We start from the raw sequence: 18934 nt of genomic DNA, 5'->3' as shown, positions 1-18934 counted from the left end.
ATTCCCCCTTTATAATGACATATTTCCCTGGTATATGTTCTTTAAAAATTGCAAAACAATAGGTACAAATAATTGAAAAAGAAAGGGTAGTAGTTGTTTTTCCACAGGCATGCTTTAAGTCATATTTTTTTTTAATTAATCAGTGCCTGTCTTTCTTCTGGCTAATGGAGAAAAATGTGGGAAAGGAGAAAGATTTGACTATTCATAATGACACCAGCTTGGAGCTTTCATTAGCCAGCATAATAATAAAACAAAATCTTAGCATCTGGTATTAGACATTGAGGTCCAAAAAGTTAATGTGAAAAAGAGCTTTTCTTGTAAGTCATACTTTTTCTCTAGCTTTTGTCTGCTTTTAATCAGGCTGATAAACTGACATTTAAGTTATATTATGCTGCCCAACAATTGCGCTGTCATTTCTGCATCATACACTAAACTTATGCAGAGACAAAAGTTCCTTTCTCTTCTTTTCTCTTCTTTATAGAATACTAAAACTAAAAATATGAAGGAAAGTGGTTATTCACAAAGAGGAGAGAACCTGAACAAAATAAGTTTTCCTCCGTGACTACCTGGACTCTTCTTGTTACCATTGAAATTAGAGGTTGTAGGGGTGTGTTGGGCTAGCTATTCTGGAAAGACTCAACTGCCCATTTCTTTTTAATTTCCTACTTAAAAGATTGTATTGCTTTGAATGATAAATAATGTTTTAAAAAGTGGCAAATTCCTAAGTAAAAAGGAAATGAATGAAGAAAATCCCTGTATATGAGATGACAAATATTGAATATTTAACTGATGTGCTTTATTTTAACCCTGGCTCCCTTCCCCCTCTACCTTTTGATATGCTCTCTAGTCAGCACTTTACAACTTCTTATTTAAATTAGACAGTATAATTATCTTCTTTCTTGGAGGACCATCAATAGGAGTTCCTTGCTATTTGAAGCAACAAGACTTAAAGGAGAAATTGAAATACACTTACTTTTTAAAGGGAGTAATTGGAAATGGTTGGAAAGGAGAGGGAAAGTAAAAGGAAACCATTTAATAAATGGTTTCAAGTTTCAGCAAGGGAAGCTTAGGTTAGATATTAGGACAAACTTTCTCACTAGGAGGGCAGTAAAGCACTGGAACAGGTTATCCAGAGTGGTTGTGGAATCTCCATCCTCCGAGTTTTTGAAGATGCAGCTAGACAAAGCCGTGGCAGGGATGATCTAGTTGGGGATGGTCCTGCTTTGAGCAGGGGGTTGGACTAGATGACCTCCTGAGGTCCCTTCCAACCTTAATTTTCTGTGATTCTATGAAATTCTATGAAATGTCTGTAACTTCCAGTTCAAGAAGCTATGTTTTTTTTATGGGAGGAAAGATACCTGAAAGAAAATGAAATGAGACTTTTGAAAGGGAGTGCAGTGTTACTGTAGTTTGTGATTTCAGGTTGGTTGCATGACTCCTTGTCATTTTTTCTAAAGACTGAAGGAGATAACTAAAGGATATTAGAAGTATTGTACTAAAGAAAAAGAAATGAAATATTGATGTAGATTTAATCAGAACGGAATTCAGGCTAAGTTGTTTTGCAAGTTTGGACCTAGTAATAGTAAAACAGTATTTAATCAAACGTTCAGGAAAGGATATTCTTTAAGTTAAGTTGTGCTTCCAATACATCATTCAGTCTCATTGCATGGCACATATATTTGATGGCATAGGTTAATTAAAATCAATCTGTTAAACCTTATATTTGACACTGCTGATTTTTCTATTTTATTCCTCTGCCGAAGTGTTTAACCCTCATCTGTTCTCATGAAACCGTAACTGTTGTTCTCATAGGATAACTTGTTACCCCACCCACACGAACAAAATGGAACCAGTGACAACAGTATAAATGTACTAAAAACTATTAAACATACAGATTGTTTGAAAGAGTATTTATGATGCTTTGAACCCTAAATATTATATTTAACTAGAACTATGAACAAAATTTAAACTTTTAGTTTTAAAACGTGAATGAACAATTTGCTAAGTCTGCAGTTCATACTGTTTTTAAACTAACAATTACTTCCAAAAACATTTCCTAACAGTTTTAACTAAATATTGTATTCCTCACAAAGCAGCAGTGATGTACTTGTGGTGCCCACAAGCAAATCACTTAGTCTTCGCATTGTTTCTGGGTTTTGCGGTTATCTGCCCTTGGACAAAAAGCACAACATACACTCATGCTTGCAGAAGGTTCTACTGGGGTGCGTTGTGGCAAGTAATTTAGGGCAGTCATACCAGACTTGATGGACTTAGACAGAATACGTGTATCCATCATTCTTTGTTTTATTTGTCCATTGATCAACTGTTCTCCAAGCTTCTGCAAAAAAAAAAGAAAAAGAAAAAGCACCGTCGTCTTGAATGTGATCTCTGCTTCCAGTATGTGTTGTGGCCTAGCCAAATGATGAGGCTGGCAGTAGCAGCCACATCCAGCATATTGAAAAAAAGTGTCATTGTCTACCTGTTGATTTTCCATCCACAGGTGGTCATACGGACTAAGTGATCAAGGTTATCCACCCCACCCTTGTTTTTATTGTAGTTGTGGATGACATCTGACTTCTTTGCTCTCTACCCACTGACAGTTCATGGTGCATGCTTGACAGCAACAGCTCAACTTTGCACTTCTTTGGAACATAGGAAACTGGGGTGAGTTCCCCATCAAAAGCAAAAATGGATGAAAAAGTTTCCTGTCTTCGATTTGTTTGCATTTCGTTTGGGATATTGGCCTTGTTTTTCTGAATCATACCCACATAGGTCAAGTCCTGCTGTAGCAGTCTTTCTGCCAAGCTAGTACTTGTGAAGAAATTGTCACCTATAATATTCCTTCCTGCCTTCTGCCAGCAATGAACCAGTTTTTCAATGACCTGGTTACCAAGATTCCCTTGACATGGAGTTTCTGGTTGCTTGCCCAGGCTGATGTCTCCAGACAGGGGTAATGATGTTGCTGCATCACAGCACCACCAAATTTTCAAGCCATATTTGGCAGACTTGCTGGACATATACTGTTTGAAGGGACAGCGACTCCTGCATGCAGGGAGCTGCTGATCAACCATCCTGGAATATACCATTTACTGAGCTGCTCCACAAATTGTGTCCATATATCTCTGAAGACAGCAAGTTTGTCCACAGCTCTTCTTTCCTCACGTGTCAGTTTGTTGTCAAATCTCAGGTAGTTGGTGATTGATAGATTCATAGATGCTAGGGTTGGAAGGGACCTCAACAGATCATCGAGTCCCACCCCCTGCCTAGGCAGGAACAAGTGCTGGAGTCAGATTACCCCCAGGGTAGGGGAGAGCACCACCTCCCTTGGGAGCCCATTCCAAATTTTGGCCATCCTTACCATAAATAAGTTCTTTCTGATATCTAGCTTAAATCTGCTCTCTGTCAGTTTGTGACCATTGTTCCTTGTTACCCCAAGGGGTGCCCTGATGAACAGAGCATCTCCAATCCTTGCTGTGTTCCCATAATTAATTTGTAGGCAGCCACAAGATCACTCTTAGCCTTCTTTTGCAGATGCTGAAGAGGTGCAGGTCCCTCGGACTCTCCTCATAGGGCTTGTCCTGTAAGCGTCAAACCATACGCGTGGCCCTCCTCTGGACCCTCTCAAGTCTATCAACCTCCTTCTTGAAGTACTGGACACAGTATTCCAACTGTTGTCTGACCAGTGTTGCATAGAGGGGAAGTATCACCTCCTTGGTTCTATTTGTCATGCACCTACTGGTGCATGATAAAGTGCAGCTCCTCGTCCTAAACAGCTTGTACCCATCCATGACAAAGCTTGTATGCTTGGAGCAATCCCACTAAGTCTCTGTTACTCCAATCACATCATAGTGCTGTGACTTCCAATTGTTCTTGCTCATTAACCAGGCTTAGTGCAATTGTGTAGAGGCACCTGGTTGATTGCACTGATTTCCTCAGGAAGTATGAGAGCACCTCCCCTGAAAGAGGGAAGCTGAATGCACATTTCACCCCAGGTAGGACTTGAACCCACAATCCCTGGTTTAGGAGACCAATGCCTTATCCATTAGGCCTCTGGGGCTTGAGTTAAGATGATTTTGATGGAATCATTTTAAATTCATGGTGGCACGAAAGCGAGGCTGCCCTGTGTGTTGCTCCCACAGCTCCTCCAGTGCTTCGTGCCACTCGGCAGTAGGAGGCCGATGTAGGCTTTCATTTCTTTTGTCCAGCTTTTTCCATTCCTTTTTATTTTCAGGATGGCTAGCATTCCACTCCCTGAATTTTCTTTCTGCCTCTCTGTTTGTTTCTCTTATGATAACAGTCAGGAAATCTTGTGAGAAAAACAGGTGGAATGTTTCCACCACTGTGTCTTTATTACTTTCTCTTGTCGGCCCAGCACTTTCATGGACTGTGTCCTTGGTTGTTCTCTGATGATGTATTAGCTCTGGACTTTTTCCCCACACTCTGTCATTCCTTCCTCTACAGGTGTTGTCATCTGCAATGTTTTCTGGGGGTGGTGGCAGTGGTTCTGCTTCAAGTCCTGCTGTAGCTCTCCTTGATCTTCCACAGTGGCCCTGGGTTGGTCCTCTTCCCTTTCTCACTGGAAGTGTTGGCATCACTTCTTCTTGTGGCATCAACTCCTCCTCATCTGAGATGGATGAAGCTTCCATAGACTTATGGTCTTCTCGCTCTGAGCAATCTCCCATGTCTGGAACAAAATCAGCATGCTCACTGCCTTGGGATAAGATTTCATCAGTGGATGTGTTGCTGTCATCCCTGGTTACCTGTGCAAGACAGGCTTCAGCATTGAATATGCACTGCTTTCTCATCCTGGACTACAGAAAAAAAAGAAAAAAATTGATTACTGTTGAATGAATATAAAAATAAAAAACAAGCCTGTCCACCTATGCTGTCACAGAAGCAATTCTGCCTTGCCCTATGGCAGCGCAGGTAGCACTCTCTCCTCCTGAGCACAGAAGCCAGAGACCAGCATCCACCCTTTTCAGGCAAGACAAATGTGGGTGGATGCTGTTTGGAAACCACACATGCAGGGGCTTATTGAGAGCTGGTAAAAGGGGTATAGAGGGGGTGTCAAGCTGTTACTATTGAAAGGGACTCTATAGTGTACGCTGTATTGCAGTATGATATTGTTCTGGTTCTTCTCTGCTGTCCCTTTGCTCATTGTCCTCACTTACAACAAAGGCAAGGCAAACTAGGTTGTATGCTATGATAGGGGCAGGTGAGGCAGAGTTTTGCCATGAGAAAAGAGAGCAGAGGTGGATTTTGAGTGTGACAAGAGGTTGTTGGTTTGTTGGATTGTTTTCCCAAAGGGCAGTGTGTTTTGATGACCTTGCAGCCTGCAAACAAAGTGGTTAGCAAGAGGGATTACCATATCTTCTGGAAAAGCAGAGTGGAGGATGGCCATCCATTAGTTACGATGGATACCTGAAGTGGACATGAAAGAGGTGTGAATGAATGCTGTCCTTTCAGATGCATCCACCCAAACTGTCCAAACAGGTCTAGGCCTGTCATTTATACAGAAATTGCATTGGTGTAACATGTTACCCTAGGCAGTTTTTCATCCACAGACCATTCATATAAGCTGGCTGTTTGGGGATATTGTGCACTGTGGTGTCAGTGACAATGTCTTAAAAAGAATTTTTTTTAGTATTAATTAACTTTAAGATATTGCACAAAATATGCATCTTGGGTAGGAAATTACCCCATGGGAATGTATGAAAGTTCATTTAAGTAACATTTTATCCCTTAATTCATTAAAAAAATAATTTGAGTTATTCTGTTTCCAGAAAGTTTCAGTTCTTTACCACACTGAGTTCTCTCAACACAGATGATTCTGATCTTAAATTGTCATGTCATTAGGACTGATCCCGTGCTGGCTATTGATTGTCATCTTTTAATATTTTTAACTTAAAGCTTTTATTGAAAATACTTGAAGGCAAAGAAAATTTATCAAAGGAAGCCAAGGTTGAATTTTCAACCACGTTTGAATTATGAAGGCCCTGATTTTCTAATGAGCGCATCCGTTTTCCTCTTGTCCTCATGATCAAAAAAAATAAATAATTGAAACACCTAAACAAACTTGGTACAAGGTTGTTAGTGGGGCTCTGAGACTATACATGAAAATTGATTTTGCATAAGGAAATTGCTTGAGAAAGTTGTGAACAGCTGAAAATGACAGTCTTAGAATGCACATTGTTTTTCGAACATAGCTTTTAGTACAATCTATCGTGCTAAAATATGTGAGGGACAGTCCAAGAAGAACAACAATAAGAAAAAAGGCACACCAATAATGATGGTAAATATAATTAGCAGTGTAATCCATGTGACATACTAAAGGTCTTTTCTCTTTTTTTTAAACGCTCGCTGCAGGAGAGTAGTGTTTTGTGATGTAGTTGGTAACCATGTGCTTCCACACAGTTAAAAATAGCTACAGGTCACAGTGACCTCAAAAAAGACTTTCATTCTGTGATTCTCCCCCTCTTTGATTGGATGTGAGCAACAATGAAATTCTTCCAGATTCCATCTTTGAAACAAAGAACAGGGGTCCACCGTGAACAAAGACTATAATTAAATTTGTTTGGGAAGAAGCTGAAACCCTATTTAAATTGGATATTTATGGAAGAGTGACAGAAGGAATATCTTTGCTCAGCTACAGAAAACCATGAAATATGAGGTTCTTTGTTGCTTTTTTATTGTCAGATGCTTGCTCCAAGCGACTTTCACCAGAAAGTTCCAACAGTAAGATGATGATTCAAGTATAATGATGAAGCGCAAGATGTAGTTTCTTAATATATGCTGTCATTGTTGACTGTTAATTTGATCATCATACTCAATGAGTAGTCATCAATGACTCAATGCGTAGTTGGGAGGATGTATCAAGTAGGGTTCCCCAGATGTCTGTCTTGGGTCCCATATTATTTCATAGCTTTGTTAATGATTTGAATGATGGGATTTTATCTTGCTGGGATCCTATGACCCCTGCTGAATTCCTGCCCCTGGGGTAGGGGGCCAGACTCGATGACCTTCCGAGGTCCCTTCCAGCCCTAATGTCTCTGAAATCTATGAGTGCATGCTTAGCAAATTTGTGGACTACACTAAGGTGGGTAGGCTATAGCAGAAGCACACATGGCGCAGCCCTGTCAAATTCTAGTGAATCTGTGAATACTACTTAAATACCTTGTCAAAAGGATATGGAAAAGGAAAAGAACAAGTTGAGTGGAGTTGCAGATACTGCAGAGTAGGGGTGCACCAATAGAGTTTTTTGGGGCCAATACTGATGGCCAGTTTTTAAGGAGGCATATCAGCCAATACCGATCCAATTTCCAATACAGCATGGAGAGCTGCGTGCAGCTGGTAAGTCTGTTGTGGTGGAAGGGCCATGGGGGGGCAGATCAAGGCCCCTGGGCTGAAGGAGGGAGTGGGGCTGGAGCAGGGCCTGAGGATGGGGCAGGTGCTTCCCAGCTGAGGTGGGGTGGGGTGTGGGATGGAGCCGCAGCTCATTCGGGGGGCATAGGGAGGGTGGGGCGGCTGTTGCTGCTGCACACAATCTGGGAGGGCACGGTGGGGTGGGGGACGTGTGCCCTCGGGTCTGCGTGAGGTGGCTGTCACTGCGGGTTGGAGCTGGGGCCAAGGCTGCGCTGGGCTTTTCCCGGTGGTGATGGACCAGGATGTGCTCAGGGTAGGCAGTGACGGTGCTGAAAGGGGGCTTGGTGCTGGGGGCTTCAGCCACCCCAGCACTTGCTGTAGTCACTCCCAACTCTTTTTTCCAGAGCCAGTGCTGCCTGCCCCAAGCACAGCCCGGCTCAACCCCCACACTGGGAAGAGCCCAGCGCAGCCCCGTCCCTGGCCCCAGCCCACCCCGCTCCACCTCGCGCAGATCTGGGGGCACGTGCCCTCCCCATGCCCTTCTGGGCAGTGTGCAGCACCACGAGCCACACCCCCACTCCCGCTCTCTCCAGGCAAGTTGTGGCTCTGTCCCATGCTCTGCCCCTGCTGGGCACTACTACCCCAGGCCCGCTCCCTCCCTCACCATGGGAGCCTTGATCTGCCCCCCCCATGCTCCTTCCTTCCCCCTCCCTGTCCACCACAACTGATTTACCAACTGCCCACAGCTCTCCAAGTTTCCAGGCTGCACTCTTCGCCACCTATGTGCTGCGTTGTGGCTGCACGCATGCACTTGCCATTTATCGACCACATTATTAGCCATATCAGGCTGATTTTTGATACAACCACTTGTCTTTATATCGGTGCTGATCTGATATCGGGTTTTTTTAATTGTTCTGGACTGGTTAGGCCTCACTTGGATTACTGTGGCTAGTTTTGGGCCCCACATTCAAGAAGGATGTGGACAGTTTTAATAGAGCCTAGCACAGAGCATCAAAAATGATTAGGGGCCTGGGAGATGAAATTTATGAGGAAAGGCTGAAAGAGCTCGGGTTATTTAGTCTGAAGGAGAAAATACTGAAGCGGGATTTGATACAGTCTTCAAATACCTGAAGGTTGATTATAGAGAGGGTGAACATAGGGGTTTTTTTAATGGCTGTTGGGGATATGCCTAACAGCAACGGCCTCACTATTCAGCAGTGGGAAATTTTGTTTGGAGATTAGGAGGAACTTTCCCTGTCTATGAGGGTGGTCAAGCATTGCAACAGGCTGTAGAGGGAAGTGGAATCTCCATTCCTGGAAGTTTTCAAGCGCTGGTTGGACAGACATTTGACTGGGATGATTTAGTCAAGGATGCTTCTGCATTGAGCCGGGGGCTGGATTAAGTGGCTTTGTGAGGTCCCTTCCATCTGTGCTTTTCTATGAACCTAATTTGGGATTTAAAATCGAAGTGGCTAAATCATCTGAGGATTCCTGTAGCAAGCTACCATAAATCTGAAATAAATAGGATAACTTCATATCTGTGGAAATATAGCAAAGGATTTATTTCCAAGTTTCAAAGCTGCTGATGCAAGGGTTGATACAAAGTACATATTGCCATTTGAATACAGTGTGAGGTGAAGAGAGAAATGGCAACCTTGCTTGGCCTTATGGAAACTAGTTGTTATAAACACTTTTGTCAATACCAGTACTTCTCAGGGTTTGATTAGCAAAAAATAGTGGGAGGCAGTATGAATTTTTAGATTAGAAAATGGAAGCATAGTGGTTGTGATTTGCTTGAAATCATTCAGTGTGGAATGGGACCCAAGTCTTAACTCTGCCTTCTCCTCTGTAACTACCAGATTACTGGCTTTTCTTGTATATAATATGCATTTCTTCCTCTTGACTTTTATGACGTGGACCTTGTTGCTGACATTCCCCAATAAACGTCTTATTTGGGTGGCTGCAATAATCCTGTTTTTTGTGTTAATAGTGTTGCCATTGAAGCATCTGTCCTGGGGAAAAAAGAGAGCGTGCCATGTTGTAGAAGTGCATGTCTGTCAGAGGAAGGTTGTGCCAGTGTACCTTACTTAATACACTTAAAGGTTATAGCTAACTGTGATGGAGTTAATTTAATTGTAGGCTACCTTTCATCACGTTGATTCATATTTATGTTTTTAGCATCCACTGGTGTCTAGGACAAAACATTACATTTTCTAAGCTGCTGAGGGACGGATTCATAAATATCTGTTGCTACTGGTTACACTGTGGCTGTTCTCAGAGGGATGAAAAGATTATATTAGTTGTTAATTTGTAATATAGAGGTCATGCCTGTAATACAGGCATTGATATTATGGGGTCATGCTAAAATGAATAAGGCTTCATGTCGTTTACTGCTCCAGTGCACTTAAGCTTTAAAGCCATACCCATGTGCATAGTTTTTTTTGCTTTCCTTCTGTGGTTTATAGAAACAGATTTTTGTAGTTTTTGATTAGTTTGACTTAACAAGATTTTCTGGATTTTTTTTTATGATGTTTAAACACCTAGCACATTGTGGACATGAAGGGTAAAAGCTGTAACTAATCGTTGTAGTAATAACTCTTGTTATTCTTAATCTGTATTTTAAACAGGAAACACAAATTTCAACTTCAGGCTTTTACTGCAGCATTCAGAAAATATTTCACCGTGTATTTTCATAGTCAGAAAACCATGCCTAACTTAACTGAGAAAATCGATGCAGCAGGGTTATATCTTGTTCTCAATTCAATACAGGGATTTGTATTCAAGTTTAAAGAATAATGTTTTTTTAAAACAAAAAACCTGTCTGTAGATCTCATTGCATTCTTTCTTTTTTCTATCTATTCCAAGGTTGTGTGATAGGTTATTAAGTAAAATGTATTTTACTGTGCAAGCAGGGAGAACTCAAACCATATGGATTTCTAACTGTTTGGTAAATTAAAAAAATCCAAGGTATTAAATTGTCAAAAAATAAAATGAACAAAATGCTTCCACTGTAGTAGCTCCCAAAAAGGTCAGTAAGTAGCATATGGATTATTTTTATAAATAAACACAGGCATGTAAAATTACTCATGGCCTTCTGGCCCCAGTGAAAAGAAATACCTGAACAGGTTGATTCTGCTGGTTTCATGAGTCAGCTATATCCAATATAAATTGAATTCAAATAATTATCCATACTGCATAATTTAACAGAATGCTTTGTTGTGTATATATTTTTTAAAAATGCTTATGTAAAATATACATTGATTTTTGTAACAGTTATAGACAGGAGGCATTGATGATTGTTCCTTGGAATGAACGGAAACATCGGGAAGAGGACTGGTGTGAAAAACCGCAGTGCAAGTAAGTAGAGGAGGGAAGTGTGTGTGCGTGTGTGTACAAGCTGAACAGTATCTTATTGAGGCTGAAAATGTGGAGTTGATGGAATTAATAACTATATTTTTATGCCTAAATTTGTAGATACATGCAGTAATATTTAAAAGATTTATGTAACAAAAAGATTATCAACAGCAACAAATACTATGTTAAAATAGCAGTTTTCATACTACATTAATTTCATAAAAGTTGAAGACTTCTGAGTTCAGGGACTCAACAGTATTTATTCTTCCTTGTGCACAAAGATTTTGAAGCATATTTGGTATGTTTTTGGAATTAAATTGCCCTGTTTACTCAAACTAGGATGAGCCACTGTCATATGTTGCATTATTACTTTGTATTCTGTGTGATCCTGTAATGGAAATCCTATTGGAATGCAGATGTGCAAGTGGTTGCTATGGGGATGTTGAATTTCTTCCACGCGCAGTTCTCAGTCTTATCATCATTGTATCAACATAATGGCTCAACTCATTTTATTCATTTATTGATTTCTTCCCTGTCCCCCCATGCCGAAAGGGCAATAGAGTTCTTTCTGAGTAAAGTTTTGATATGTACTACATTCATGGAGAGAAGTTTTTATTTAAAGATGGCTTCTTACTCAAATTAATCAACGCGTGAAAATTTACTGGTTTTTTTTTTGTTTTTTTTTTTTCACTCACAAATACAGAAGTTTATTGCCACCAAGACTTGGTTCTTTTCAAAGTTTTGTATAAATGCATTTGGCTATGGTTGATGTCAATCAGTAACTTGCACTTTTCTCAGGTTGATTGTTGAACCGGCTCTTCAAGATGAAGGTGAATTCTTGTATGAAGCCCAACCTAAGTTACTAAAGTACAGGACTACTGAGCTCCCAATACACCTGGCTACTGACTGGTATTTGAACAGAGCACAGGAGATTGATAATTATGCTATGCAGGTAAGAACAATAGGTGTTCTTGTAAATGCAAGTATTTTATTGTTTACACACACACACACACACACACTCACTCACTCACTCACTCACTCACTCACTCTCCCAGCTGCCTGCAGTGGGTCGGTTTGGGATTGAGAGAGTGGTCAGGGTGAAAAGGTAAGAAAGATTTATTGATCTAACAAACATGTAATTACGCAAAGCTTAACAATACAACGAAGACAAACAGTAAATCTCCGAGTCAGCAACTTATCGGCAGTTCCCTTTTATGCCTGGTATGCGACAAGCCCCTCGAAATCCAGCGAAGTCAGGCGTCCCCAATCTACGCTGTCCAAAGGGGTACCAGGAAGGACCCTGGTATTCAGTCTTTGAACTTCTCAGGAACCACCGCTCCGCTGAATATAGGTCTGCGGTTTTTCTTTCACAATGATAGCTTCTTTTACCATGCTGCTTTCCTTCAGGCGATTTCTGGATGCGCCAGCAAATTTACAGATTTTTTTTGAGCTAGCTGTTGGCTTGCAGCCAACTATAGTTTTATACTACAAACTTTCCTTATATGACTGACCAATAGCATTACAAATCTTTGCGTTTTCCTTATGTGATTAATTTTAGCTGCACCATTGCTAATGGAACTGGCTTTAAGCTATGGCAAAATACAGGACGTGCTTAACCACAACGGCTTCCTTTTACATTCTTTCTTTTAGCTATAAGCATTCCACGATTCATAGATAAGCAGGAGAAAACCAGGTTTAACCCTCAGAAAGCTGGTTTAGCTGTCGCAGGATGCCTCATCTCAGCAAGCATGCTTTTAAGCAGACACTATTTTGCTGTCAAGAGACATGACCAAGTCATTGCCACAACACCCCTATTTTGCTATCAAATAAACCCTTTACGTGGCCCTGAATGTATTTTGAGTGTATATTTAAAAAATGTAGAACATTTTGGATATATCCTCGGATGAATAGTACTATGCAAATTGGAAATATTGCTATAACTTTGTAGTGAAATACTTGTTTCCTCAGTCTCAGGCATTGAATTTCTGCTTTGGAATGTTAAAAGAATTGAAATTCATAATGATTTAGCAAACTATTTATTATGAATTTTAAGTTCTTCATTTTGGGTCCATATGGCCTCCATTCTTTCCTCTGACTTAAATGATGCTCTTTAAATTTCTTAATACTACAGAAAATGCTTAGTTTGTACATGCCCTTATTGTGGACCCTCTGTTTGCTGGCCAGAATAACTATAGAGGTTAGTTTTCTAGTTGCCCATATTGTACATACCTTAATTTATGCAAAGATTCATCTCCCCATCCATTTTAGGAAAGTTAATGGATGTGGGAAATATTTTTCCTCAGTGGCTACAAATGTTTTTATCAAATCATTTACTTTGGGTGCAAAGAATGTTGTAGTGGCTGGTTGGATCCAGTGAGGTTTACATGTGATGTATAACTGAAACACAGTTTCATTTAACGTGTCAGTAATTTAATTGATTTTTGGAAGTTGTTTTTATTTCAGTAAGTATTTGCATAGCTGACAGATTCACAGATGATACCAAGAGCAAGCAGATTTGAATTAAGGTTCAGAAAATGTGTAGGCATATTTAAAAAAAAAAAAAAAAAGGGAGTATTATTACTGTATATTAAATTTTGTCTGTTTTTCTTCTGTACGCACATTTTTTGCATTAACTCATTTTCTTGCAGCAGTCTATCTCTTTCTATCTGCCAGTATGTCTGTCATATTTTTATATCGTATGTAGATTATTTATACTAATAAATCTTTTGCATCTTTTAAAAATCTTGTACGTCAATTCCAAACACATCCATTCTCCATTAAAAGACAGTTAACTGTACCTTTTGTTGGCTTTTCCAGCAGCTTTGTCAAAGATACCTCTCACCTGTTTTTCTGAGCAGTAAGCTATTTACTATAGATAAGTGGAAAAAGTATTTTAATTTTTGTCATGATGTCTTCACTAGTGAGTGCTGTCTGATGCACAGCAGATGGCTAAAGCCAGGCTACCATGCACCCCCAGGTTGGGACTGGAATTGGAGCTGCAGCAGTTCACCCCCCCCCCCCCCCCCCCCCCCCCCACTGAATTGAAATAAAATCCAAGAAGATGGGTTCTCCTTGTTGAATCTGTCTTGGATTTGAATAAATACGGTATCAAAGCAGACAACTGTTCAGCCACAAAAGAAGTGGGGAGAGAGAGTATCTTTCCTTATTTGCAAGAGGAAGAGCTGCAGTTTAGTAGAAGGAAAAACTTCTTCACTGTGTGTGTGACCAGACTCTGGAATAGACTCCCAGTGGGGGGTGGTGCAGGCACCTACCCTGGAGATCTTCAGAAGGAGACTGGACTCGCACCTTGCTGGGGTTATTTGACCTCAGCAGTCTTTCCTGCCCAGAGCAGGGGGGCTGGACCTGATGATCTCACAAAGTACCTCCCAGCCCTAAACTTCTGTGAATCTTTGACATTACTTCTGTGACCATAACCCCACCATTTCCCTCAGATTAGATTAGTCATCGACATTCAAATTTTTAGTAGTTTTAAATCAGTTTTGAAGGGATTTGAAAGAGAATAGTGACATCCCCAAAAGCACTGGAAAGTCATCTTTTGCATGAGGGAGACAAATTAGTACTAGGGAAGATGTTATTTGTTGAAAGAAAACAAAGTAAAAGGAAGTGTTTCATTTTTATTTTCAGGTGGACTGTGCTTTGTCTCTTGTTCGTCTTGGCATGGAGAGGAACATCCCTGGTTTACAGATGCTTTGTGATAACCTCGTTACGCTGGAGACCGTGGTTTATGAAACTGGAAGTGATCAAACCCTAACCTTGAAAGAACTGCTGAAGATGAAGGATATTGAGAAGCTAAGACTGTTAATGGATAATGTATGTATTGAAAACTCACTAGGTAGCAGTTGAATCCACATGTGGAAGCTGTAAGTGGCTGAAAACAGGGGTATATAGAAATATCTTTATGTATTGTTTCCTTGATGATTATAAATATTGGAAAACAATTTATGGCTCATGACTTTGCATAGAAACATGTTTCAGGAACCTTTTCTCTGTTCTTCTCTTAAAGTCCATCTTTTATATACACATTTATTACCACAGTAAGAGTGATCTCAATATATACTTGAGATTAGAAAAGAGTCTTATGCTCATTTTTGAGATGTTGAAATACTTCTACTGTATGAAGCAGGTTTTGGAAATTCAGCAGAGGGCAGTTCTGTTCAACTTTTCTGATATTTACACTTTTGAAAATCACCATTTCTATTCTCTAGCTCGCATTCCTCAGGAATTTTTGGCACCCTGCTAAAACAACAATCTGAGTATGTGAAGGATGGGCTTGCACCACCACCAAGCAGCCTCTGCTTCAGACATACTTCACTGGGGATATCTGAGACCCTCTGGGTCAGCAGCAGGGGAAAAACTGGAGAAGAATTCTTACTTTCCTATTTAGACCCATTTGCCCATCTTTCCTCTGTTTTGAGAGGGGTCAAAATGGGGAGGGAAACTGCTTTCTGCTGTTGCTAGTTAACGAATATTTATACAGGCATCCCGCATCTTACGTGTATTTAACTTGCATGAATTTAACTATATGTGGGTGGGGAAGGGGGCGGGCTTGAGTCTGCAAGCGGCGCTGCTGTTTACCTGGAGGCCCGGCCACCACAACGCTGCCAGCGGTGACTACCTCTGCCTCCAAAACCTCCCGCCACCGCAATGGAGCCATGCCTGGAGCTGTGTGGCCGGCCGCTGGATGTGGTGGTGGCTGGGTGGCACGCAGCCATCCCCACCACCACCCCGCGCTGCGCCGCTGCTGCCAGCTGCACGGCTCTAAGCGCGGCTCCACGGCGGCAGCGGGAGGTTTTGGAGGTAGAGGCAGTCACTGCTGGCACGGTTATACACGATTTTCACCTTTACGTGCTGCCTTTAGAACGTAACCTCCCGTGTAAGATGCGGGTTAGGTTGCCTGTATATCAGGTGTTATTAATTTATGCTGCAGTACTAAAGGCCCCTGGCAGGTGTTTCATTGTAAAGGCATGATGGGATTTGATCTGTAATCCCCACAATTGCACTTCATGCCTTATGCCATGTGTGCATAATCCTGGGCTCCCCCTGCATCAGCAAGTGAAAAGCTCCCACAGCTGGGATCCCCATCAGCTGATCTGGGCTCCCTGGGGTAGAGTATCATACACTCCTGAGGTTGGAAGCCATGAGCTGATCTGGGCTCCCAGGCATATGGTGCGCTCCTGGAGCTGGGAGCACCATCAGCTCACCTGGGCTTCCAGCCGTGGGGGCGTATCATGGTGTATAGGGGCACACTCCACAGAGGAGAGCCCCAGCCTGGCTACACATTCAGTTAATGGTGTGTTTGGAACCAGCCTCAAATTTATTAAAATTTTTTTTTGTTATTCCTTGTTGTATCATGTCATTGATTGCATTAACATGTGGCCAGGTAACAACTTAAGATGCAGTTAACTAGTTAATCATGTCTTAAATGTAGTGTGTGCCAGGGGCCCATGTTTCAGGGTTCAAAGTTTGTTTATGGTGCAGGATGGAGGAAATTGTTATGGTTGCCCATACTAGAGTTTAACTTTTTCCCTCACATAAAGAAGGAACCAATATTTATCATTTTATCTTTTGTGTATATATATTGACTTTTCTAGTCTTCTGATGAAAAATATGTGAAGAATGCCTATCAATGGATGGTCCCATTTCTACATCGTTGTGAGAACCAATCCCCTGGGCTTGCAAATTCACTTTTTAGAGAATATTTAGTTACCTTGGCTAAAGAAGACCTGAAATTACCTCTGAAGATATTTCAAAACTCCAAGCCATCTGTAAGTACTGATTGCTTTCTTTCTTGATCTATTTGAAAATGCGATTTTATTTTGCAGAATTAGACTCCTGAGTAAACATTAGCTTGTTTCTGGATCAGAGATGGTCTCTGCCCTTTTATTTATTTTTTTTCTTTTCTGACTGACCATTTGTTATGTTAGTACAAAAATATGTTCCCTAAACAAGGTTAAAACAGCATTTTAATATAGGGGTAAACTATAGTCCTTTTGATCAGGATGTCAAAAGATACCTTAATTATTCATTACTAGCATGACTAGCCAGTAAAGTAGAAGTTAGTGTATAGGAGTTCTTCCAAATGTCAACTTCATTTCCTACACATGACTGAATTTTTTTTGAAGTCTCCCAACATATTTTTGTGTACTTCTGACTAATACATGGTCCTGAAACTTTTTTTCCTGCTTTTCATTATTTTACCTCTAACTAAGAGTTCTTAGGAAATAAAAGTGGTTCTATACTTTGAATCACTGATTAATAAGGGGCAGGGGACAATTATGTGCATTATGGAACACTCCAGCAGGTTCTTAAGTTGTTGCTGTTGTCATATTAAAACATAAAGAAGTCAGAGTTTTTTTTTATAAAGTAAGCTGTAGCCTTTAAGTCTTTGGGTGGGGGGGTAGGTCTGCATTATTTAAACCACCATGTTTCAGAAATTAAATCTAAGACAGGTAAATAAGTAGATACCTGTGTAACTGGATAGTTTAAATCGACATGCACCACACAATTATGATCAGGGATCCTGGTTTTCTCTGATTTAAAAAAAAAATCCCCAATTTTCAGATTTAAAAAAGTAACCAAAAATTCACATTTTTCCGTGATCAAAATGAAACACCACTATATATAGATATCTCTATATAATCACTATATATAGATATTTATATAGAGATATATGTAGATCTATATAGAGAGAGATATGTAGATGTCTATATATGGTGGCATTTCATTTTGATCATGGAAAAATGTGACTTTTGGGTTACTTCTTTAAATCTGAAAATTGGGGATTTTTTATCAGAGAAAATCGGGATCCCTGATTATGATCACTTCATAAAAAGTAAATGTGTGGTGTTTATTTGGATTTAAATTTCAGAATGGTCCACCCTTGGCTCCTTTTCCTCATTTTAAGGACAACATCAATTCATGAACATATTGTGTATTCTGACTGCTAAGTTTGCTGCAGTTTCCCTGCTATTTCAGAAAATGGAGGAGCTCTCTCGCTTTTGGGGGGAGAAAGAGGACCTCGTGCTGTTATTTCTGTCTTTGAGGGGTAACGGTGCCGCCCCTTCCTGGTCTTAATCGGAGAAGGGCTGGGGTTCATAAGTTGGAGAGAAGGGAGTCTAATACATCTCAGATTGTTCAGCTAGTTCACTTCAAAATAAGGAAATACTCAGGGAAGTATCACTGAATATATCAAGAGACCTCAAACTGAGAGTTAAAATAGCACAAGGATATAAATCATACTGGGGGCAAAAATTGTGCCTGCTTTTTTTCGCTTGTTTTTTGTAAAGAACAGGGCTGTCTGGCTTGTTGCCCCTGGGCTCTTGGTTCAGTTGCTGTTGCCCCCATTACTTTGCTGTTGCTGCTGGGGCTCCAGGCTCCTCCTTCCAACTTTCACTTTCTGCCCCCATGCCTTGCCTTCCAGCCCCTACAAGGTTTGGAGGCCTGGGGTTCCAATGCAATGCAGTGGGAAAGTGCAATATGTATAGTAGTATGTGGTATGGATTTTTAACGAAAATACTAATAAAATTAAAATTAAAAAAAAAACCCTGCTAGTTTGAAATATTATGAATGAAATCACTAAAATGTAGTTTCCTAAGATTAAAGATGCACATGTATTTTTTTTCAGACTATGGAGCATATAAAGCTACCATGGCCTTTTTGATAGACATAGTTCTTACAAATTAGATCAATACTTTAAGACAAACTAGGTAGGTAGGTACTGGGAAGGTACACTAGTTGTTTAATTTTATAAATTAGCCACTCAGAAGGTGCATGTTCAGCAAAGTTAATCTTCCAGTTCTGGACTTCAGCATACAATTGGAATTTAATTTGGACAGCAGTAAGGTCTCTTGTAAAAAGAGGACTTTAGAATTTACATATAGAAAATACTTCAAGACTAGTCCTGCCGATGAATTAGTTGTACTCTTAGAAGTAAATTCAAAATTGCAAACAAAATTATATGTAGGTTTAGGAAAAAAATACAGTTTAAGCCGCTTTTGCTTTCACCTGATTATCCATCTAACCACTTACTGGTGCAGTGCAGTTCTGCTCTGGAAAACGTCTCTCAAAAAACGACAGCTTAATAGGTCTGCTCCTTTTGCGTTTTCATGAAGGATTGCTAAGGCTAGGTACAGACATTCAAAAAGCCAGGGGTGGAAATGATCTAAGTTACGCAGTTTTCTGTAAGCGGCGTAGTTTA

The 18934-nt window shown here is 40.5% G+C and overlaps 1 protein-coding gene across 1 annotated transcript in view; it reads left to right on the top strand.

Moving 5' to 3' along the window:
• NBAS (neuroblastoma amplified sequence) overlaps positions 1 to 18934 on the top strand; it is a 383345-nt gene that overhangs the window by 112698 nt on the left and 251713 nt on the right. Inside the window, exons 22-25 of the mRNA XM_025198082.1 lie at positions 10636 to 10719; positions 11515 to 11668; positions 14362 to 14547; positions 16329 to 16502. Coding sequence (XP_025053867.1) covers positions 10636 to 10719; positions 11515 to 11668; positions 14362 to 14547; positions 16329 to 16502 — 598 coding nt within the window. The remainder of the gene's footprint in view (positions 1 to 10635; positions 10720 to 11514; positions 11669 to 14361; positions 14548 to 16328; positions 16503 to 18934) is intronic.

Source organism: Alligator sinensis, unplaced genomic scaffold (genome assembly GCF_000455745.1).
Source record: "Alligator sinensis unplaced genomic scaffold, ASM45574v1 scaffold130_2, whole genome shotgun sequence".
In the NCBI taxonomy this organism is placed as follows: domain Eukaryota; kingdom Metazoa; phylum Chordata; order Crocodylia; family Alligatoridae; genus Alligator; species Alligator sinensis.
This window is presented reverse-complemented; position numbering and strand designations above follow the sequence as displayed.